General features: G+C 52.3%; 1 protein-coding gene and 1 pseudogene across 2 annotated transcripts; one reads left to right on the top strand and one right to left on the bottom strand.

The window, feature by feature from the left end:
* Nucleotides 1-1,949: 1,949 nt before the first annotated feature.
* On the bottom strand, nt 1,950-21,923 carry Bik (BCL2 interacting killer). 2 transcript variants are annotated; one of them, XM_075960180.1, is made up of 5 exons: nt 21,721-21,923; nt 5,729-5,900; nt 3,484-3,582; nt 2,838-2,955; nt 1,950-2,437 (listed from the first exon to the last, which is right to left on the bottom strand). In XM_075960180.1, exons 2-5 carry the CDS (start codon nt 5,893-5,895, stop codon nt 2,345-2,347), a joined length of 477 nt encoding a protein of 158 aa, XP_075816295.1. In that variant the 5' UTR covers nt 5,896-5,900; nt 21,721-21,923; the 3' UTR covers nt 1,950-2,344. The 2 variants fall into 2 exon arrangements, with proteins under 2 accessions (XP_075816295.1, XP_075816294.1); XM_075960179.1 differs by lacking the exon at nt 21,721-21,923 and adding an exon at nt 21,315-21,394 and having other exon boundaries at nt 1,952-2,437.
* LOC142842921 (ATP synthase peripheral stalk subunit b, mitochondrial pseudogene) lies at nt 6,565-10,226 on the top strand (annotated as a pseudogene).
* Nucleotides 21,924-23,320: the final 1,397 nt, after the last annotated feature.

Raw genomic sequence — 23,320 nt, 5'->3', positions numbered from 1 at the left:
CTGTCCTTGGTCCTGGCCAGTGGTACTTTCAGGCCTTGTGACCCCCAGATGCCCTGTGGATTTCAACAGAAGTGCGAGTGTAGTTTGCACCACCCCCAAGTGAGCACATCCATCTAGCTGAGGCAGGAGAATAGCTTTAACTGAGCTTGACATCAAGCAGGAAGAACAATCTATAAATGAGGATTCTGGACAGCCATCAGCATTTGCTTGCTGGGGATTGGCTCCTGTGGTTTCACTTTGGGCTCCAGGTCTGGAGCACCATGGCCTGGCTGTCTATAGGGCAGCTGCCCCCTCAGAAGCTTGTACTCACCTCTCCCCAGCCCAGCATGAGGTTGACCTGAACCAGGGCAAGCCAGGTGACAGCACATGGGGCGTGGTCAGTCCCATCCAGTGTGGTCACAAGACAGACCCCAGATGCTCCCACATCCTTATCACCTCAGGGAAGTTGCCCACTGTCCCAGAACCCTCCATCCCTCCTTGGGCCTGCTGCAGGGGAGTGGTGTGTAGATTCTCGGACTGAAGCCGCTGTGGTAAGTGTGACAAGTCTCTGTCCCCACTAGTGAGCACTGGGGAGCCATCCCAGTTTTGCTGGTAACCAGGACTAGTCTCACTGAAGACTGAACCTGGAACATAGCTTGGGGTTGGGCTCTGGTGTTTAGTTTTGTGTCTTGAAAGAGGAGTACCCAAAGCAGGTGGTTTTTGTTCTAAACAGCATTTGTGGACACCCTAGAGGCCTGGGGCAGCTGGGACAGGATGGGAGGTGACACCTACTGGGCTGGTGCCAACTCAGAAATACCCAAGGCTCAGGAGCTGAGGAAAGCCCAGAGAAGCTAGCTCTGGTCTGAACCGAGATGGGAGTGCAGGTATTCTGGTGTGGCCTCAGGTTCCCACTGCCTGGAGTGAGGTTCCAGCGTGAGGGCCATAACTGTCTTGCTGAAGAGAGAGCCTAGAGCCTGCAGCCACACAGCTAGGAGGCTCACTGAGGCCCCTGGGGCTGATGGTGGGCTGTGGCAAACATGGATGGGAACTAACTGACATCTGCCCAGGCTAGGAAGGCCTTTTCCTCGTCTCTGGAGCAGAGTTCATTCCAGCTCCTACCATCTCCCCCACCTTGGTGGAGGACTCACAGCCACAGGCGAATTAGTTCCTGTCCCAGGAATGAGCCAGCCCTGACAGCCACCCCTGGTCACAGCCCTGCAGGCTAACATCCCACCATCAGTCTCCTGACCCTTGGTCTGGATGCCAGGTTGCCTCATCTCCCAAAATGGCTCTTCTCAGGGAGGTTTTGCTATGTGGGCCTGTCCTCCCAGGAAGGGCACCGAGGCTGCAAGATATGACCAAGGTGGTAACAGACACAAGACTGCAGAGACTGAAAAAGCACCTCACCCAGACCTGGGGAATTTGGGACAACTCAAGTATACATAAGAAGGGCATTTGGGAGGAGGTCAGAGAAAGTGGACCCTGAAGTCACAGGCACTGGGGAGGGGCACTGTTTGGTGTCCAATGGGAATGGGCAAAGTTCCAGGTGAAGGCCCTGGTTGGTCTAGAAAGAGAATGGGCCAGGCCTGGGGTGGGGGTGCTGAGCCCCATTGTGGGAGTCGGTGCTCCCTGTACAGCACATCCCAGCACCACGGATTTTCATGACAGCTGTACCCCCCACATACACACAGGAGGTAGACAGACTCCCCTTAGGCTCACAGGCGGACGGGGACAAGAGTGCTGTGGAGCTGGGTGTGGTGGCACAGGCAGAGGCAGACAGATCTCTACATAGTTCCAGGACAGGCAGAGAGAGCTATGCAGAGAAACCATATCTAGGGGTTTGGGGTGCTTATGGCCCTTGGGTGCAGGCAGGATCTGCAGGACTAGGCACAAAGGACACCCTTTCCCCCTATCACCATCTATATTCAGTTTTGTGACAGCCCCCCAAGAGGACCTAAGGGGAAGCTGGCTGAAAACAACATTTTATTGAACTCTCCTGGAAACAACACTTTATTGAACTCTTCACCCCAAAGAATCTAGTCCAGTAGATTCTGTGCCTCAAGGCTTCACAAACAGGGGTGTGGCCAGCACTCCCCCCACTGGTGGCCACAGGCCCAGCCTGCAGAGAGAAAGGCAGGCAGGGGTCAAGAGCCAGCCAGGCCTTAAGGGCATTTAACCAGTAATGCCCCTGAGGTACGGTGAATTCATTTGCCTTACAAAAACCCAGAAAACTTGTATGAAATCTCAGCACTATCCTGAGTTAAATATAAAAAAAAAGGGGGACAGTCAGGAAACACCACAGTTAGGGTGCCGGCACCTCTAGGGGGTGGTTGAGGGGCAGGGACCAGCCCCGCCCCACTGGGTTTCACTGAAGCTGCAAATGCAAGGCCTCGCCCAGCAGTAAGAGGACCAACAGCACCATGGGAAACAGCTGTCCGCGGGCCTGGTCAGGTGACACCTGTGGGACCAAGAGGAAAGGGAGAATGAGGCCTAGGGACCATCTGGGGTGAGCAGAGACCACTCCTGGGGACTGGGACCAAGCATAAGTGGGGGTCCTGCGTCACAATGTGAACATGGGCGTTCAAGCCAGTGGAAGTGAGCAGGGGAGCCGTCATTGCACTGAGACCATGGCTGAGAGAGGGTCCCGTCTGGCAGAGGAAGGATCCCTTCAGCAGAGACCGGAAGGCACTGTTGAGTGTGTACTTGAACCTTCGCGAGTTCAGCAGCCAGTCAAGCAGTTGCTGCACACACTAAGGCTTCTGGGATGGGGCGGAAGTGGAAGGAAGCTCTAGAGAGGGGTGGAGACTATGGCAAACCAGACAGCACACACAGTGGACCAGAGGTGTCAAGGCTCTTACCCAGGTGCCAGGAGTCAGAACTCTCCAGGACCAGATGTTCTCCCTGAGATTGGTGAGGCCGCGAATCAGGCTTCTGAAAACCCCCCTGACACCCGTCTGACTGTAGGTAACAGCGAGTCTGTAAGACATGGAATGAGCAAGGTGGTTACTGTAGCAGCAGACACTGGATACCTGCACATGTGACTCATTACAGCGTGACGTACAACATGGCACACAGCCTCTGTGGTCCTCGGACACCCTGCTCTCTCGACTAAGAAAGTCTCCTAGACTGCATTCTGGGTCTCTGCCCAGAGTGGTCTTCACCACTCTGAAGGCCACTGAGTAAGTCACTACCTACACCTTTCCTCCTTGGAGACCAAACGAGGGGCTGCCACTGGGGTCTAGTCCACACTGCCCTGGGAGTTGGGACCTCTCAGGACTGTCCAGCCTGATGAGGGGCAACAGAAAGACCCTGGGTGAAGCTTGACCTACTGCTACAGCCAGATGCAAGGATGGGGGACCCAGCAAAGGTTGGGGGCTGGGAAGCAAAGGGTTTCAAGCTTGCCTGGGAGCTCCCACACTTCTTCCAAGGTTTGCAGGGCACCACCCTTAGGGCCCAGGCCTGTGCTGGTTCTGGCTCCACCTGCCCACTTGGGCAGCTGGTTACCTGTGCATGGCAATCCCGGGCAGTTGGGCCAGACGGGGGCTCCGCAGACACAGGTCCATCTCATCACCGATGTAGGCCAGCCTCAGGGCCACCTGGTTTCTGCAGAAAGATGCCAGGAAGTTAGGCACGGTTATGCTGGGAGGTCATACCATCCACCCACCCGGGTGTTCCTGGGGCACTCAAGGCCCAGAGAGAGGTGGGCAGTGGGTTGCTGGGGGCCAGCAGCAAACCTTGGTGTCCCTCTCATCCATGAGTACACTTTGGAGTAAAGGCCATTTCAAATGTGACCCTACAGGATAGGCCACGGGCTACTGAGACATCAGAGGGGCCAATAGGGGACCGACCCCAGTCTGTACCCCATGTCCATCTCTTGTGGAACTCAGACACACATTAATACTAAGAGTGTCTCATGTACCTGTTTGGAAGCCAGAAAAACCATCACCTGACCTTTCCCCTAGAGGATCTTGGGGAAGGGGGTGCTACCTGGTGGGCTTTGATGGTAACAGTGGATGGTAGGAGCAGTGGGGTGCTCTGAGCCCCCTTCAACTGGGCCTCATTTCATCTTCCTGCTCCAAGACCTGCCTCTGTCCCAGTCCTGAAACACTTGCATCTGCACCCTCTTCAGACCGAGAGTGACTAACAGGCCCTGGTCTAGCCACACTTGCTAAACCAAATTCCTGAGTGAACCAGGTGTAATGGTGCACACATTCAATTTAATGAAAATCTCCCTGGGTGGTGGTGGCGCACGCCTTTAATCCCAGTACTCAGAAGACAGAGACAGGCAGATCTCTGTGAGTTCGAAGCCAACCTGGTCTACTACAAGAGCTAGTTCCAGGACAGACTACAAAGCTACAGAAAAACCCTGTCTTGAAAAACAGAAAAGAATCTTAGGAACTGACAAGATAGCCCAGCAGTCAACAAAAAGCACTTGTTGCTCTTGCAGAAGACCCAGCTTCAACTCCCAGCACCCAGGTGGTTGTTTCTAACCACCAGTACCTCCAGTTCTAGGGACACAACATTTCTGAGTTCTGCACAGTACACAGACATACGTACAGGCAAGCACTCATGCACGTAAAAGAAATCTTTAAAAAAATGCAAAAGTTCTCCAGTGAAATGAGAGACACTTGTGTGGTGAACACACATACACGATACTGGGGTTTGTGTCAACCTGACACAAGCTAGAGTCATCAGAGAGGAAGGAGCCTCAGCCGAGGAAATGCCTCCACGAGATCCAGCTATAAGGCATTTTCTCATTTACTGAGGGCCACCCATGGAGGGTGATGTCATCTCTGGGCTGCTGGTCCTGGGTTCTATAAGAAGGTGGGCTGAGCAGGCTAGGGGAAGCAAGGCAGTAGACAGCATCCCTCCATGGTCTCTACATCAGCTCCTGCTCCCGGGATCCTGCTCTGTTTGAGTTCTTGTCCTGACTTCCTTCAGTGATGACCAACAATGTTGAAGTGTAAGCCTAATAAACCCTTTTCTCCCCAACTTGCTCTTTGGCCATGGTGTTTCATTGCAGCAACAGAAACCCTACCTAAGACATACACACACTGAAACCAGCCTGATTAAGCCCTTTCTGGGGTTTGCCCGAACATTCCACACCAATGCCTCAGCAGCTCCTGGAAAGTCCCTGCAGAGGGGATCTTAGGAGCCACCTGCACCGCTGACCCAGTGTCCCAGGTCTCTCGATTCTGGTGGTGACAGGAGTGAGAGGAGCCAGCACGGCTGGTTGCCTGGCAACCGGGCTGGGAAGTTTTGATCCCACCTATACCCTGGGAACCCCCCCAAATAAACACTGTCCCAGGCTTCAACTCACTCAGGAATGGAGCAGGAAGTGAGACAGGCACCCAAACAGTCCCATCTTAATTCCACGACCAGAGTGACAGTGAACGCTGAAGCCGAGGGCACACAGAGAGAGCCTGTACTGACCTGCCTGCCTGTGTGCAGAAAGACTTGCCCTGGCCAGTATGGTGGCTCTTTTTCCACTGGGAAGTGAAGTGATGGGTCTCACAGCCTGAGCAGGGAGGGGCCTTCCCTATCTGGACACAGTGGCAACAGCAAACATGCCCCCTCCTAGTGAAGCCAGATGGCCCAGGTTGCGGCATGCTGGTCCTGAGACCCAGGAATCACTGTCAGGAGCCCTGTGGGCTGCGGAGCCTCCTCAACCTCCACCCCACTTCTGCTCTATACAGAAGGTGCTGCTTCACCCCACGTCCAAAGAAGGACACTGGTCAGCGGGCCCTACCTGTACTCCAGGCACTCCACGAGGTCCAGATCTCTCACAGGACTAATATGTTCTTCTTCCATGGGCTCCTTCACGCTGGGAGGCCCAGGAGCCACTGGAGGCTGGGGGACCTGGTCATGCAGGACAGTCTTGATGAGGTCTCTGGCCATGAGTCTCGCCTCCGACATGTCCTCTGTGGGATAAAATAGGCCGAGCTTGACTAGGTTCCCCAAAACGATGCAATGGGGGCCGCTGGGGCTCAGAACACAAGACCAAAGCAGGCACTTGGCATGCTGGGTACAGCAGAGCTCATGGGGACTGCAAGGCCTTGGAATCTGAACGTTCCTGACCCTCCTCTGCCCCCAGAATGAGTCACAGAAACCAGAGATGCCATCACCGAGGCCATTCACACAAGCTGGACTGCCTCTCCAGAAGCAAGTCATAAAGCTTCTAGTCCCGCTGTCCCCTGAAGACCAGGAAACCCAAAGAATCTGAGCAGACTCCCCACTGCTCCCACCCCAGTCTGTCACAAGAACACACTTTCCTTATCTAAACACATCTGTAGCTATCAATGCATCTTCAGACCCAAAGCGGCCACACAGTGCTTCAGAGCCCCCCTCCCTCAAGCTTCTGACTTCGTGTCGCTCTCTCAGCATCCCTCAACTTTTGCTCAGACAACTCTTCTGCACCCTCCCTCATGGAGGCCCATCAAGACCCTCCTACCCACTCCCTTACCCAGTATCCCTTGTGACCAAACCTGGTCAGAGAGGTCTCAGAGACAGGCTTGGGAGAAAAAGAGCAAAGGCCAAGCTTGTGTCACTGGGACACAAACACCACCGTCTGAACCTTTGCAGGCCATGCTGTACCTGGTGGAACTTTCTGCCACCGCCACAGCGGCCCCATGTCTGAAGAAGGCAGCTCCTGGGACCAGGAATATTACAGGCAACAAGGGTCTTTCACACAGGACAGCACATCTGGCTGGCCCCTCTACCACCTCTTCCTGAGGAAAAGTACATCTTGGACTGACGCCTGAGAAATTCTTCATCCTTTGTCCTAAAACTGGTGTAACAGGACCCTGCGTGTTTAGAACTGGGTTTATTTTATGTTTTCTATCCCCAGAGACCTTCTCTTCCATCTCAGTAGTAGGGGCCATTGGCTATGGGATTAAGAAACATGGGACCTTTATTGGAGACTTTGTTGATAAACTTTTTATTTTATTTATTTATTTATTATTATTATTGGTTTCTCTGTGTAGCCTTGGCTATCCTGGAACTTACTTTATGGACCAGGCTGGCCCCAAACTCACACAGATCTGCCTGCCTCTGCCTCCTGAGTGCTGGGACTAAAAGGAGTGCGCCACCACCGCCTGGCTTGTTGGTAAACTGAATGAGCGAAAACTTGCTCACCTAAAGTAAAGCAGTAGACCATCACACAAATCCAGGAGGCAGAGTACATGGAGAAAGCACGGCAGGCACTGGCTCAGAAACGCCATTACCTCTGCGACATTCGGAGGACTAATAGTGCCCTGGCCTGGAAGGTCACCTACTGGGGACAGCTACATAGAACACGTAAGGAGGTCAAGAGTCGCCTGGACCACCATATCTCTGCACGGGACATGATGGATTGCAAGGGGCAAGAGCACAACAGACTGGGTGGAGAAGTGTGTGGTGGAGAGCATCTCTCTGCACTGCAGGAAAGGGAGGCAGCCCCAAGGGCACTGTGGATCTGACGCCACCTTTCTTTCTTTCTTTCTTTCTTTTTTTTTTTTTTTTGGTTTTTCGAGACAGTGTTTCTCTGTGGTTTTGGAGCCTGTCCTGGAACCAGCTCTTGTAGACCAGGCTGGTCTTGAACTCACAGAGATCCGCCTGCCTCTGCCTCCCAAGTGCTGGGATTAAAGGCGTGTGCCACCACCGCCCGGCCTGATGCCGCCTTAAAACAAGGCTCAAGCTCAGCCAGTTATGAGCGTGCATCTATCTCAACTGAGACGAAATAGAGAGTTAACTAAGGGAGAACTCATCTGCATGGCGAACTCTTCCTCTATGCTCTACTGCAATGACACTGTACCCCTCCTAAGAAACGATCAAGGTCCATTTGGTGGCTTACACCCACCACTCAGTCAGCAGGTTATCTCCGATCCTTGCTCTGCATCTGGAATTGTCTGGTGATCATTCTGAATAAGTGATTTGCAGCAACGTGCTGCCCGGCTAAACTGAACTACTTATGAGCTTGTAAATAGTTACATCACCTTGCAATGAAGTGATGATTCAAACAGAAGAGAAAAAAGGAAAGGAACCATCCAGGACAAGACAGCTCCCCACCCGACTGTCATGAACGTAGGGCTGAGGGCCAGAGCTGCAGCAGCCAGTCAGGGACGGTAGACTGAAAGCCTGACCCAAGTAACTTCAAGACTGGAAGCCACACCCTGCCTACTCAAGGTTCAAATTCCCAGTTTCCAATTCCTGTGGTCAGAAGCTTCTGGACCGCTCACAGTGGTGACTCACACTTTAGTAATGGTTGGTTCCATCTCCACTGAGACGGGCTGAGTGGGACTCTGTGACTGACTCACCAGAGTGAACCCCACATGGGACCGGGCAGCCTTAGGTCCGTGGCATCAAGGCAACGAGAGTGTGATCTAGACGCTCTGACAGCCCAATCAAATGCTAGTGCAGAGACAGGAGGAGTGATCTGAGTTCAAGGCCAGTCTAGGGAGACACGGAAAGTTCCAGCCCAGATAAACCTTAGTGTGACACACAGACTTTGTTCAAAAACAAAAACAAAATGCCAGGCGGTGGTGACGCACACCTTTAATCTCAGATTCAGGAAGCAGACGCAGGTGGATCTCTGTGAGTTCGAGGCCAGCCTGGTCCACAGAGCGAGTTACAGGACAGGCTATGTAGAGAAACCCTGTCTTGAAAATCCACAAGAAAGTGTGTGTGGGGGGGATTGAACAGCTAAGAATCCAAAATTAAAAACTTTGAGCCCTAACATCACACAGCATATGTGGTGACTCAGAGTATAGGAACTTTATCCCATGCACAGAATCACTTAATATTACATATAATAATATGTGAATATTATATTACATATAATCATATGTGAAAGTGCATAGAAAGGTACCCGAATTTCCTATGTAGACTCTGACCTCATCCCCAAGATAGCTCTTTTGAGCCAAGCGTTGGTGGCTCACACCTTTAATCCTAGCACTCAGGAGGCTGAGGCAGGTGGTTCTCTGAGTTCAAGGCCAACCTGGTCTACAAGAGCCAGGACAGGCCCCAAAGCTACAGAGAAACCCTGTCTCAAAATATATATATATCTTTTGTATGCACGCACATGTGTGTATATATGCATGTGTGTGTGTACAGGTGTGCATGAAAAGGCCAGAGATCAATGTTGGTGACTTCCTTGATTGCCCTTCCTTGACTGTCCTCGTTTCTGCTAGCCTGACTCGACAGCAAGCCCAAGGGATCCTCCTGCCTCGGCAGCCCCTGCACTAAGATTACAGGCAAGCACGGCCAGGTTTGGTTTTCTGAGTTGGTGCTGAGGATACTAGCAGCCATCTCCCTTAGTCCTTAGTCTGGTTCATTACATATAAGCAGGTGGTGTCTCAAATCCAAAAGACTCTGGCACCCATCCTGAAGACCGTACACAGGTCCTGCTGGCTCGAGCCTGTTTCTTTACCCTGCACTGGGCTGTGTCCAGACTGGAGATTCCATTATTTTACCTCCCAACAACCGAGTGAGGGGCAGAGCACAAGACCCTGGCTTCATCCCCAGCATACACGCTGACACACAAGAACCAGCTTAAACATGGTCTTGGAAAAGTTCATGCCTGAGCTAAGAATAAACAGTGACCCAAGACTTCCCGTCCCTAGGCCAAGGCAGACCAATGTCCATTGTAAGGTGAGCCGACTACAGGCACACTGCATAAAACCATTTTCCAGAGGCCACCGGAGGCTAAACACCGAAGTGTCCCGCTGACCACTCCCTGCATTAAAGAAAGAGATGGTTGGAAGCCTAGGCACTCGGGGGACTAGAATGTAACCTGGGACCCTCCAGGTGTCTCAGGGCTGACTCGAGACAGGTGACTGTCAGCAGCGCAGCCCAAACGCGTGTAGTGTCGTGTGCGATCAAGGAGCCGAGTGCACACGAGGTGACATCATCAGCTACCACAGCAGGTAGGGAGGCGTGGTGAGCTCCGGGCTTTGAGAAGCCATATAAGGACAGCATTGTTCTTCCTTCCAGAAGTGGAAAAAGAATACCTGTCCAGAGTTTCTGTCTCAACAAAGAGGTGGCTGTCTCCCCTCCTAAGAGGAAGGCACAGGGGAGGCCGACATCTGTTCCCAACGACAGCTCAAGTCTCACAGGACAACGGCAGCAAGGACCAGAAGTGTAAACACAGCCCCAGCAGCCGCACCTGCCGGGCAACACCTTCGCCTGGAGGTGGAAGCTGTGGGCTGCAGCAGGAGGGAAGGGGGCTCCACCTGCTCAGTGCACCTGCGGGCAGAGCTGCAAAGCTGTAAAGTGGGAGCATGCCTCCCCCCAACACCACTAGGCTGTGACCCGGGGAAGGAGCCAGGCAAGGTCACCTGGTGTCACCGGGGTGCTCACACAGGTACCGTACTCAAAACACTTGACATATCTGCCCCAGGGCGTGCTTGGCAGCAGTTAAAAAACAAAAAAGGAGATCAAGGATTTGCAATATAGAGATACCAGCAGGTCTCTAGCTAGCTTGGCTCAGAGCCACTCAGAGCCCTGATGGGCCACGATAGGCCCTTTCCCAGACTGAACTTGCATTTCATGGAAGCCATTCCCAACTCTGGCCAGCAGCCAGCAATGTCACCATCTCCCAGGGGCAGCCTGACCTCACTGACCATGTCACTGTACTGCCAGTTCACTGAGAAGCAGAGAGGAGAATACAGAGCTCACATAAAAGTCAGGAAGCGGAAGCCACAGAAGGGGCAAGGGCAACGCTCAGCACGAACACCTAGGGGGTTCCTTCCTTCCCGCTAAGCCTCCTTCAACAAGTCAGCAGGTATGTGTGTCTACAAAACACCCCAGACACCCACTCATGGTATTGTGGAATGTCAGAGCGGACAGAAGTCAATGTGCCAAAGTCACTAGCTCCATACATCAGGCAAGAATGTCACTGGTCATGGTGGCACTCACCCATAATCCCAGTGAAAAAGAAGGCTTCAGGTCAAGATATTCATACAGGCTGAGCAGTGGTGGTGCATGCCTTTAATCCCAGCCACTAGGGAGGCAGAGGCAGGTGGATCTCAGGGAGTTTGAGGCCAGCCTAGTTACAACACGTTCCAGGACAGCCAGAGCTGTTACACAGAGATACTCTGTCTTGAAAAAAAAAAACCTCCCTGCAGAAACTCTTAAAACTCCTACATAAAGGCTGCAAAAGAAGCAGGGTGATGGTACAAGTAATCCCCCCACTCAGGAGGTGGAGGAAGAAGATCAAGAGTTTAAGGCCAACCTGGTCTACACAGCAGTTAAAGGACATCCTGGGCTACCCAAGGCTTCATCTCACAATACTAAAAACAAAATAATAAAGAAGTAACATTAAAGATGCAGATAAAGAATGACACAGACTCGCTTATGGCCAAGATGTCTTAGAGTGGTACAGACTAGAAGCAGCCTCTGCAAATGTGTGCTTATACACGTGCTTGCGTGTGCATGTACATACACGTGCACATATGTTGGGTGGTCCTTATGAAACCATGTCCAGAACCTCGCTGCCCGGAGGCTCAGCCCGAGTGACTCAGCATGCAAAGCCATTTCCCTGGGAAAGCAGACCAGGCCCTCATTTGCATCGGTCCCCTCCTTCGCTTCCTTGTCTCCCTAAACCCAGTCTCCACCTCTCTTTCACCTCCAGGCTAGACTGTTTCCACCTCAGAGCAGACCCTGTTCCCAGCCTGCTCCCAGACAAGGGCCACAGTGGAATGGAACTTCATTCAGCCTTGAAGCTGGACACCTGGCCTTAACCTTGATCCTCAGTCCTTCAGCCTGAATTCCCAGCATCCCCAGCACTGGATGGCTGCTGTTACCGGAGGCCTGAGAGAACAGGCCCTGCTGGAGGGTCAGCCACCCATGTGTCTTCCTTAGAAGACTCTTGAGCTCCACTGCTCTCCCATCTTGATGGCCTGGGACAGACCCCATTCTCATCTCGGGTTACCATTCTAATCCCAATACTTCACCTTTCCCGTCCTTGGGACTCTGTTTCCCTACCTGCTGTTGAGTGGAGATAATGCAGCCACACTGCTGGGGCTCCTTGTCCAGGCACAAGGCCCCAGCTTGTCCCTGTTAGAACGTGATGGGTATGCAAACAAGGCGTCGTTCCATGTGTGGATTAGTTTCCTCCATGTCCACGGTAACCCTTCCACCGCCATCAGAAATCAGCTACCTAAGCCTTTCCCATGAGCCTCTGCGTCCACCTAAGGTCAAGAATCAGAATGGAGAGGGCAAACACCTGTGGACCTGGGACTGGGTCCCTGCTGTCAGTCATCCTGCCAGCCCCACCCCCACCCTGGCCACACTGTCTTTAGTAGACCTCCACAACTAACCTGCCACAACTGTGTGGTGTGTGGATTCCTAGACTTCAAGGGCCACGCAACAACCACTATGGGGTCTCTCTTCCAGCCAGTCACCCAGTCTTGGTCCCTTCTCTGACCACACCCAGCAACCATGAGCTGGAACAGGCTGTGACCCTGGACCCTTGCGAATGCAGTGCCCATCACCTGGGCATTCTCGGGAAACTGGCCATTCCTGCGGGTCCCGAAGAGCTCAGCCTAGGCATCACATTCCCAGACACTAGGAGCCCTCACAGCCGCTCTCTGCCTCCCTTTACTTCCACCCAACCACGCGGGATATGGCTGTTTCCCTAGTAGTTTAGATCATGGAAACGGGTTGCGGGGTGTCCTTGGGCAGACCAGTAAACTGATCTGAGCCTCGGGTATTCTCACTTCTACACTGGGATACTGTCACGGGGCCAGTGACACAATCCAAATGGACCTGGTAGGGAGCAAGCAGCTGAAAAACCGGACTGCTATTAGTTTCTGTGTCCCACTTCAACACAGGACAGATGAGGAGCAAGTGTTTGCTGAGTGAATAAATGAAAGCCAGGTATTCCCAGAAGACCCAGTGTGACCCCAGGAGACGGCACTGGTTTTCATCATCTAGGTTGTTTGTTTGCTTTTTTCTTCCAACAAACTTACAGATGAGTACTGGAACCCTTCAGTGAAAGGAGAACACACCTATCTGTGTCCCCACCCAGGCTGCAGCCCACAGTGACCTTACTGCACACTCATGGCAGAAGAACTTGCTGCCGTGAGTGTGTCAGCATGCAAATCTAAGTGCAAAGCGTGCCATGCCACAGCTTAGATGGGCAATACAGCGAGCCTCACGGGCCAGCCCATGTTTGGTGACCCCTGTGCCCTCAGCTGTGTGACCACAGGCTTATCTGGGAACCGGGGCATGCTCTCTCCCTCCCAGGAGCAAAGACAGATCTGGCCAGTGTGGCCCTGCAGGCATTGGGGCTTCAGTCCCTGGCAGAGACTCCCACAGTGCATCTTTTCTTCTTTTCTTTCTTTTTTTTTAAAAGATTTATTTATTTATTATATATACAACATTCTGCCTCGATGTATGCCCGCACGCCAGAGGAGGGCGCCAGATCTCATTATAGATGGTTGTAAGCCACCATGTGGTTGCTGAGAATTGAACTCAGGACCTCTGGAAGAGCAGCCAGTGCTCTTAATCTCTGAGCCATCTCTCCAGCCCCCTCTTCTTTTCTTTCTTATTGGTTGTTCAAGACAAGGTTTCTCTGTAGCTTTGAAGCCTGTCCTGGAACTCACTCTGTAGACCAGGCTGGTCTCAAACTCACAGAGATCCGTCTGCCTCTGCCTCCCAAGTTCTGGGATTAAAGGCGTGCGCCACCACCACCCGGCCCCACGCTAGCTATGTCTTATCTGGCGCCCCCAGCACCAAGCAGGAAGGACCCTGCTGCCCACCTCACAGATATTCAAACTAAGAGCAGATGGAACCAGCCAGGGGCCCCAAAGTCATCTGGATGGTGGTAGCTGGATGGACCAGCTGAGCATCCCTAGCTGAACATCAGAGCTCCTCGCTGCCTTTCCTATGCACTACCCTAGCCCCAGACCATGAAACTGGAATGTCACCAAGTGCTAGTAGCATGCACAACTTGGGAAAAGTCCTGAACGTATGAACAGACAGAACTAGGCTCCAGTTCCTTCTCTGCTCCTGCTTTGTGACCACAGACCAGTCACCTAAACTCTCTGAATCCAGCTGATACCAGTACCACCCCAGGTCTGCAAAAAGATGAGATATCATACACCACCACCACCACCACCACCACCATACAGGGCCTCCATTAAAGCAGGCCACTTAGTAAGTTCAAGGCCAGCCAGAGTGAGTTCCAGGACAGCCAAGGCTACACAGAGAAACCCTGTCTCGAAACTGCCCTTCCCCCTTCAAAGCTGGGTTATTGAACTGGCAGACTCAGAGGCAGCTAGAACCACAGCCAGCGAACAACCATAGCCCCAGTACTCCACTCTGAACAGGCAAATTCCCTCTCTCAGGAGGGCTCGAACGGCAGCTACCAAAGTTGCACATGCACATTCTGAGTTGTGGGTACATGTGCCATGTGTCCCTGGAGGCACCCGCAGTCATGGGGTGGGCCATGAGTTCTTGGCATCCGTACAAAAGCCTTTCATGACGGTTCTTAGCCTGACTCTTGAGAGAGACAGGAGGATCCCTGGGGCTCCTTACCCAGCCAATCTAGACAAACTGGTGAACTTCAGCTTCGGTAAGAAACTGTATCCCCAAAAATATAGGGAGTGATTGAGGAAGACAGCCATCACTGACCTCTGACCTCCACAAATCTACCCACTCGCAAACACACACAGGACAGACAGATACACCTACTAGCACAAACTTCTCTCTCAAAGGAGGAGAGACAGCAGGATGGGGGAGCATGACAGCCAGGGGAGGGACATGGCATTATTTTTTAACCATAAATGTCTGACTCCATGCCTGTGGCTGGCAACATCAATTCAAAGAAAAACTAATGGCTCAAACTGGTGGGAATAGAGAGATGTTTGTCTTTTTCTTTTTTTTTTTTAACCTTGTGCAGTCCCCAATCCTCCTCCAGACTCAGGACCCCCTTTTCCCAGGAACCTGCAGATATCCAAACAGCTTGCTAGGGCTGGGCTGGGCTGGGCTGACTTCCCAGCAGAGACAGAGAAACAGTGGAAAAAGGAAGGAAGACAGGGAGGAGAGAGAAAGGGAAGGACATAAAAAGGGGCATTCGTGTCTGTGGGTGTTGTCCAGCAACACAGAAAGCAGTGGCCTGGAAGTAACCCTGAAGGTTCAGCCCCGGTCTCGCCGGCACATTGTCACCACCAACCTCGGCGCTATCCCTGAGCAAAGTCGCTATTAGATTTATTTTACTCTGGGTGTTTTGCCTGCATGTATGCACATCCCATGGGCACAATGTTTTTGCAGGCCAGAAGGGGGCATTAGGCTCCGGGGAAAAAGAGTTACAAGGTGGTTGTGAGTGGCCTACCATAGATCACGGAGATGTTCATCAGTATCTGTAAATGGAACCTCATGGAAGAAAGATCTAGAAGCAAACCTTCAAAGAGGGTGATGGAACTTACACACTTGATTACAGACAACATAAACTTTTCTTTGAGACAAAGTACCCTGTGTTTCAAGGCTGGCTTTGAACTCAAAATATAACTTAGGATGACTTTGAACTTCTGATCCTCCACCTCCTCAGTCACTCTCCTGTGTCCAGTTTGATTCAGTACTGGGAAAAGAACCCAGGGCTTCGTGGATGAGAGGCAAGGACTCTACCAGCTGAGCCACAGCCTCAGCCCACTTAAATGTCTGACAAAAAGCATTTAATTGCGTATCATCCCTGACCCCAGCACCTGGCTGCTCACAGATCTTTAATTTGCCTGAGAACTGTAGGAAGACACATAAGGACATTCAGCTATGTATAGGGGACTGTGTCCATCTGGATTCTGTTTCCTTCCTCTAGCCTTCTTGCTGAGCACGTGACAGGAGACCAACCCACAAGTGTTTGGTTTAACAAGTGTTTCTCTGGTGTAAACTCCTTGTCAAAAATGGCCCTCTGGACCCCTGGGCTCTGTGTGACTTTGGACAGATTCCTTAGGCCTCCTGGACGCCTAATTCTTCATCAGGGAAGAAAGAGAAGCTCAGGGCATGTTTGCCTGGTTAATCCTCTCTGAGAATACTGCCATCTGGGGCCCCCAACTCCATGAGAGAGCACCTGGCCAGTACACAGAAGGCCCTGAGTTCCACCCCCAGCTCCACCATAAAGTCTAGAAAGTATTCTAGTTAGCAGAGTATTGTGATGTAACAATTCTCCTGAGTCTCAAATCACACACACACATACACACAAAGCCAGAATTCTGTGCTTTTCTGTCTCCATTAGAGGACAGAGTGATAAGCTACCATCTTCCCCTTCAGTTTCTTATTCTTTTTGTTGGAAAGTTCAAGTCCTAGCACAAAACCCCAGAACCTACTGGGCTCCTCTGGGAGGCAGACTCCATCCTCCTCCTTCCTTCTGATGGTACTGGGCTCACCCAGATCCTTTTACTAAGCCTTCAGCATCCCATGCTCCAGGTAGGCCAGGGACCCGCTTGCTCCTCAGCCCTCCCATGTCCAGGACAGGATTCAACTTCTCCTCACCCTGTTGTTCCAGCACCTTGGGCCAGCTGACCTGGATTGGACACATGGCCTTTTATGGCCTCAATCAATGTTTACCTGTCTGTCTGCCCAGGGAGAAGGCATGGCAGCATGTGGCAGCAGAGGAAGTTCTCTGGAAAACATCGAGAATGAGCAGCACACAGGGACAGAGCAGACAACGCCCTTGTGTGGAGGACCCTAGAGTGGACATATACCCATGCTGGGCCATGGGTCACCCGTTAGGACAGGAAGAGAGCCTCACTGGAGACGTGCCCTAAGGAGGATATGCTCATTAAAGGCCCACAGAGGTAATGTCTACGCTAACCACCTCCTGCCCACTGGGTCTAGGTACCATCTCTCATTTGCCATACCTAAGGACCTCTCTGGCTGTCCTTACGCATAGCTGGCCTTGCCCTGGTCCCCATATGGGGGTGCTTCCTCACTGCAATCCCTTCCTTGTGAATGTTTCCTCTTCCGATGAAAAAAACACTTGCTCAGTTCCCTAACTTTCACCTTTTCCGGCGCACCGTCTTTCACCAGATAGCCAGGTGGGCTCTCCTTCCCTGCCCTTCCCAGCATGGCAAGTCTCCTCGCAGGCAGAGTAACTGGGCACCAAGTTTTCTCCCATCTCCAGAAAAACAGGTTTGCTTGGCAGGGCCCAGAGGCTGTTTTGTATTGTCACAACCTAATGTTGACACTAGGTAAATCAGCTGCCCTCTTCGAGCCACCCTGTGCCCTGGCCACCTTGCCCGCCCCTCCTGCCTGCCTCAAGGCCAACAAGAAATGGGCCGGGAATGTATTTGCTGACACTGTTCCCCTAAGGCTTGGCTTCAGCCAACCAAGGGTAGGACAAAGAAAGCAGCCACACACGTCCAGTCCAGACCCACTGCGGCTTCCTGGTGGCCGCTACCAACAAAAGCCGGGCATCGTTCAGAACTTCCTTGAAACAGTTTCTGAATTGTTCCAGGCAGACAGCAAAACAGTGACTCTCTCGTGGGATCCTCTCCGTCAGCTGCCGGGGAAGCAAGAGCCATCAATTGTCCACGAATGTAACTGACTCACTAAAAACAGGATGCTTTCCAGGGAGAGGGGGAAACACTGTCTGTGGCAGGGACCGCTCTAAGTCTCATGGACCAATAAATATGTCCTTCTAACTACCCCCTCCCGCCACTAAGAGAGAAGTGAGGGGACAGGAACATGAGACAGGATGGCTAGCTGTACCCTGTTTCTCTTCTTTCAAGACATGGTCTCCTGTATTCCAGGCTGGCCTCCAACTCAATATGTAGCCAAAAATGAGCAACTTTTAACTTCTGCCCCTCCTATTTCTTCGCAAGTGCTAGTATAGCCGGTGGTGGTGGCGCACCACTTTAATCCCAGCAGTCAGGAGGCAGAGGCAGGTGGATTTCTGTGAGTTCAAGGGCAGTCTACAGAGGGAGTTCCAGGACGCTAGCATTACAGATGTTCTCTGCTATCCCTGGTTTATTCGGTGCTGGGAGTCGAACTCAGGAATCTGTGTGTATTATCCAGTCACTCTACCAACTGAGCTACATCTCCAGTCCACGGAGATTTCTTTGCTTTCAGTGAATCCAGCAGTAATTTCATTTCTGTATGTCACCCATCTTACAGAGAGCCCAGCATGCAGGCAACCCCTCTATCCAGAGTTACTTATTCCAAATGCCCAAGCTATGACAGGCACCAGGGACCTACCCTTTGATATCCCTTGTTTCACAGAGCCCGCAGACTACCGTGAGTCAGGACACAAATACATGAGGCCACTTCAGACAACCAAGAGTTTAGGACAGAGCAACTGACCAGTGAGACGACAAGAAGCGTTAGACACAGAGGACCTCTCACAGGTGTCAAAAGATGACGCTCCAGCCGGGCGGTGGTGGCACACGCCTTTAATCCCAGCACTCAGGAGGCAGAGGCAGGCGAATCTCTGTGAGTTCGAAACCAGCCTGGTCTACAAGGCTAGTTCCAGGACAGGCACCAAAGCTACAGAGAAACCCTGTCTCGAAAAACCAAAAAAAAAAAAAAAAAGAGATGACGCTCCAGCTAGACACCCGCAAAGGTTATTGTGCTGATGTCTTATAAACTTCCTAGGAGTCGGATGGTGATGGCGCACACCTTTAGCGCCAGCACTCAGGAGGCAGGGGCAGGCAGATCTCTTTGAGTTCAAGGCCAGCCTGGTCTACAAAGCAGTTCCAAGACAGCCAAGGCTACACAAAGAATCCCTGTCTTGAAAAACAAATAAACAACCAACAAACGTCCCAGTGCTTAAAGAAATATCCCTACAAAAAAGGATCAGCTGCAGCTGGGGTGGAACTCAAAGGCAGTGTTGCTTAAAACACACAAAGCCCAGGGTCCCAGCGCTAGGACTGAAAACAAAAGTAACTTTAAATACTAACTAGAAGACAGCTTAGAAGAAGATTAGTTAAATGAGCTTGTCACCAGGTTGGAAAATGACACTCTGCATTTTCAAGCTTGGGCTGGAAGCCAGCATCCTCTGGCAGGGTAACATTTTTGAGTTAAGAAAAATAAAAAAATAAGCCTGGTGCCATCGGTCCATAAACCTAGGCTCTCAGAAGCAGGAGGATCGAGGGTTCAAAGAAACTCTCGTCTATAAAGTGTGGGACCCTGTCTCTAAAATATAAAACAAAGCAAAACCAAAGACAACCTTTAAACCTAACTGGGAAACTACAGAGAAACAGCAGCTAAGATCAGCATCAGCCCGGTGCTTTTGAGCTCAGAAGGTGACAGTGTGGTGGCTAGGTGTGACCCGAGGGTCCCCAAAGCTTGGAGTGTTGAAATTTAATCCCCATTGTGAGGTATTTAGAACTCAACCTCACTGTGGTATTTAGAGGCAGGTGACCAAAATGAGACAAGGTTGTGAGTCGGAAGTATCACATAACACAATGAGTGTCTTCTGCCAGCAAGATGGCCGTCACTCCATCTGGGGCACTGTGTTATTAGTAACAGAAAACAGACTAAGAGTCAGCACTCGGGAGTCAGAGGCAAGGGGACTGAAAATGCAGGCTAGCCTCTACTACATGGTGAGGGCTTACTTAAGAAAAAATAAAGAAGGTACTGGGCAGGGGCGGTACACACCTTTAATCCGAGCACTCGGGAGGCAGAGGCAGGTGAATCTCTGTGAGTTCGAGGTCAGCCTGGTCTGCAGAACGAGCTCCAGGACAACCAAGGCTACACAGAGAAACTGTGTCTAGAAAAAATTAAATAGGGGGTTCAGTCGGTAGTGCTGGTCTAGTGCGCACAAAACCGTGAGTTCCAGCCTTAGCAGCAGATAAACTGGGCACAATGACTACACCTGGAATCCCAGGACTCCAGAGGTGAAGGGAAGAGGATCAGGCATTCAAGACCATACCATATCCAGCTACATAGTGAGCTCGAGGCAGGCGAGGCTACATGAGACACTGCCGCAAACCAAAAAAGCAATCCTCAAATCCTGGAGAATAGAGGGGGACAAAATGGGGGAAGTAGGGGAAAGTGAAGAGGTGGGGAGGAGCACACGTGGAAGGTCAGGAGTACACACCTGCCCCACAGCAGGACATTACATCCAAAGCCAGCAGCTGCCCCAGATGTATTCAAGTATCCAAGTGGATATTTGCAGAACAGCAACAATAAGCATACAGAAAGTTACTCCTCCAAAATATGCTCAAATGGGGTGGAACTCAAGACAGCAGCAGCATTGCTGAGTAGTTCAGCAGTCTCCTGGGTGGGGTTCCTTCCCACCACACTAGACCGGAATATTTCACAAACTCAACAAACTGAGGTGCAGAATGGCGGAGGAGCCTGTAGGAAGCCACACAGCCAAGAAGAGACCACTGGGGCATAAACCTCAGCTTCTCTATCTGAAACCGGACCTCCTGCTCCGCAGAGGTTAGGCGATTCTTCAGCTTAGAGCAAGGTTCACTGACCTCTTCCCAAAGTAGGAAGGAGATTGGCCTTCTAGGAAGCTGCAGCTGGCTCCAGGCGTCAGTAACAGTGTTACGAACTGCAGGGGCAACGACAACAAGAAACAGCAACACTTTGCAAGGTGGCTCATTGCACTTGGGAGCAGCAATTAACAGTTTACAAAGCCACATGCATCTGCAAGACCACAGGGTTGAGAGGACAGCACGAACACAAAGCGCTGACCCGGAGTAGCGCACGGCCGACCTTCCTGAGGGTCCCTAACCCCCACACAAACATCCGACGTCACAAGCAAGGCAGATTCCTCTGGGGTGTCCAGTCCGGCGGGTCCTTGCTCCTGAGCGTGGGCAAGTGACAAAGAACTTGAAGAAGTACCGATTTGGTCTGCCCGAGTCTCTTAAAAAGGCCCTTCTGCTGTCCCCTCAAAGACGTGTATCCCCCCTTCCCTTTCCCCCAGGTCCCAGCGGGGACAGATGCGAAACCTGGATTCTGTCGGAGACAGGTGTAAACCACCAGGTCGCCGCAGGGACGGTGCAAATCCCAGGATCCCCGAGGGAGGGACAGATGCGAACTCCCCGGTCCTGGCGGGGACAGGTGCCGACGCCATCTTCCGCCTGCGGCCCGGGCCGAGCCTGGCCGCCCTACGCTGGCAGTGCCGCGCCCCGATCTCAGACGCACAGCACAGAGCCTCGATTCGCGCCCCTTAAGGTTTCGACACCGAGGGAGCGGAGACAGCGAGGGGCACTTGCTCATCGTGTCCTGGGGCCGAGACGCAGGGGCCCACCCCCATTGCACGGATGCGCGGCGGGGCACGCGGACGCGGCTAGCACTTTCTGGGGTGGCAGCCAGGGAGGGGACGTTTCGGAGCCGGGGCCACCGAGGGACTTGGACACCAGTCCCCAACCTTCCAGCCGTTTGGCCTGAGGCTACCTGGAGCTTACCTGCCGGGCTGCGCTGGGTAGCGGTGGGCGAGCTGCCCGAACACCTCTCGGTCCGGACGGCGCTAGCAGAGTCGGGGGCGCTGGCCTGAGGCGGGTTAATGTGAGCGGCGGGCTGGGCCCTGATAGGTAGCCGCGCCAGCCCCGCCCCTCTCCCTTCCCGACCCAGCTCGAGATCCCCGGCCCCACCAAGTGGCTACAGGACCGCTGAAAGAGCGCCGTTAACTTGCCGACGCCTTTCCGTCACCTGCGGACCTGCCACGGTGTCCGCGCCAGTGCGTCTGCGAGCGCGCGCTCCGCACCCGAGTATCCACAGACATCGCCGCTGGGCCAGGTCTGCGTGTGTCATCCAAGTTAGGGTCCTCACAGTACTCCCAAGGGCTCTGTGCTTTTTATCCTGACCACTTACCCACAAAGGAACTGAGGCTCAGGACAGGCGACAGTTTGATTGATAAACGAGTGAAGTCAATGTTTAAAACTCCGCGCTCTTTAGGTTGCCCACACTTGGGTGTCTTTAAATCTTCACGAATGTCGAAAGTTCTTCCCAGAAATCAGCCGTGAAGCCCCATAGCTTTCCTGTGCTCTGGCCTGCTGCAAGCTTCCCGCGGCACCTCCCAGCCTCCCCTCCTCTTTCCCCTCGTCCGAGGTCGTGTCAGCACGCCTAGCCCTCCAGCTAAGGCTAAGGGTAAAGAAGGGAATCGATGGGAGGAGAAATCTAGAATTACAGACGGAGTGGGAGGAGTTGAGTGCCCTGGCCCGGGAGCTCCATCCGAGGTGTGTTGAGATGGAGGGCTTGACCGAATTACAAAGTAACCATTATCTAGACAACAACAAAGCTTGTTTACCCTAAATCAGCTCTTCTCGGGGTAGCAGAGGTCAGGGTCTGGGGCAGGTGCTTCCTACAGGGCGCTTCACCATGCTGTTGGCTTAGCGCTTCCCTCCCCTGTCGGGAGAGAGGTGATGCTTGGGGCTCCCTAAATGTTCTCCTGACATGGGATGAGAGCCCCCACTATATGTTAGGGGGTCCCAGTCAGAATTTAATCTCAGACGCCTTCCTAACTGCCACTCGGACCCTTCCAGCTTTGTGGTTCTTCCATCACCTCCGAGCTCAGAAACGAATTTAACCCTGACATTTGCCCATAGCCACCAGGGATTGCTACAGCCTGGGGGGCGGGGGGCAGGAAGCCTCAAGGCCTCTGCGTCACTGCATTTTACAGATGAACTGATGGAGACTAAGAAGGGAGGCAATGACAAGGAGTCTCACGGTTCAGAAAGACCTGCCGTGTTGGAAGATGCCAGCAACGGCATCTGGAGGCAAAATGCCAGGTGCATAGTAAGTGTTCCGTCAACATTAGCAGAGGAGATGGGGGAAGGAGGCCAATTTGAGGTCAGATGGGGACTTAAGGGCCCAGGGGAGGGGTGAGTGAAAATATTTAGAAAATATTTAGCCTGGGAGATCCCCAAGGCAACATACTGATCAAATGGAGAGGGTAGGCAGGTGGACTGGCTCAACCCAGAGGCTGGGAGGTTGGATGGGCTCTGGGCAAGACAAGGAGAAATCATTTCTTAAATTAGAAAGGAAAGCTGGGCATATCGATAATCCCAGGATTTGAGAAGGGGAAGCAGGAGGATCAAGGAGTTCAAGACCGTCCTCAGTTATATGGTGAGTTCCAGGTCAGCCTGGGATCCGTGAGATTCTGTCTAAAATGAATTTAGGAAAGAAAAAAAACAAAAAAGAGACAAATGAAGGAAAATAGGGCAGAACTGCTTAAATATGAGTGTAGCTCTCAGCACTCAGGAGGCAGAGGCAAGTGGATCTCTCTGAGTTCGAGGCCTGCCTGAACTACAAAGCGAGTCCCAGGACAGCCAAGGCTACACAGAGAAACCCTGTCTCAAAAAACCTTAGGAAAAAGAAGGAGGGGGAGGAGGAAGAAGGAAGAAGACTTCCCATTAGAGTGCCCAAAGGCCCTAGGTCATTTGCAAGAAATAATAAAAGAGATAATAATGGA

Source organism: Microtus pennsylvanicus, chromosome 2, assembly GCF_037038515.1.
Source record: "Microtus pennsylvanicus isolate mMicPen1 chromosome 2, mMicPen1.hap1, whole genome shotgun sequence".
Classification (NCBI taxonomy): domain Eukaryota; kingdom Metazoa; phylum Chordata; class Mammalia; order Rodentia; family Cricetidae; genus Microtus; species Microtus pennsylvanicus.
The sequence above is the reverse complement of the archived record's forward strand: the minus strand, read 5'-3'. Positions and strand labels throughout refer to the sequence as shown.

What these genes read in the sequence shown, in the direction of transcription:
- Bik (XM_075960180.1), bottom strand. Translation starts at nt 5,895, where the DNA reads ATGTCGGAGGCGAGACTCATGGCCAGAGACCTCATCAAGACTGTCCTG. An exon ending in GTGGAGTGCCTGGAGTACAG is followed by an intron (nt 3,583 to 5,728) that starts GTAGGGCCCGCT and finishes ATCTTTCTGCAG; the next exon opens with AAACCAGGTGGCCCTGAGGC. An exon ending in TTCTGACTCCTGGCACCTGG is followed by an intron (nt 2,438 to 2,837) that starts GTAAGAGCCTTG and finishes TTGGTCCCACAG; the next exon opens with GTGTCACCTGACCAGGCCCG.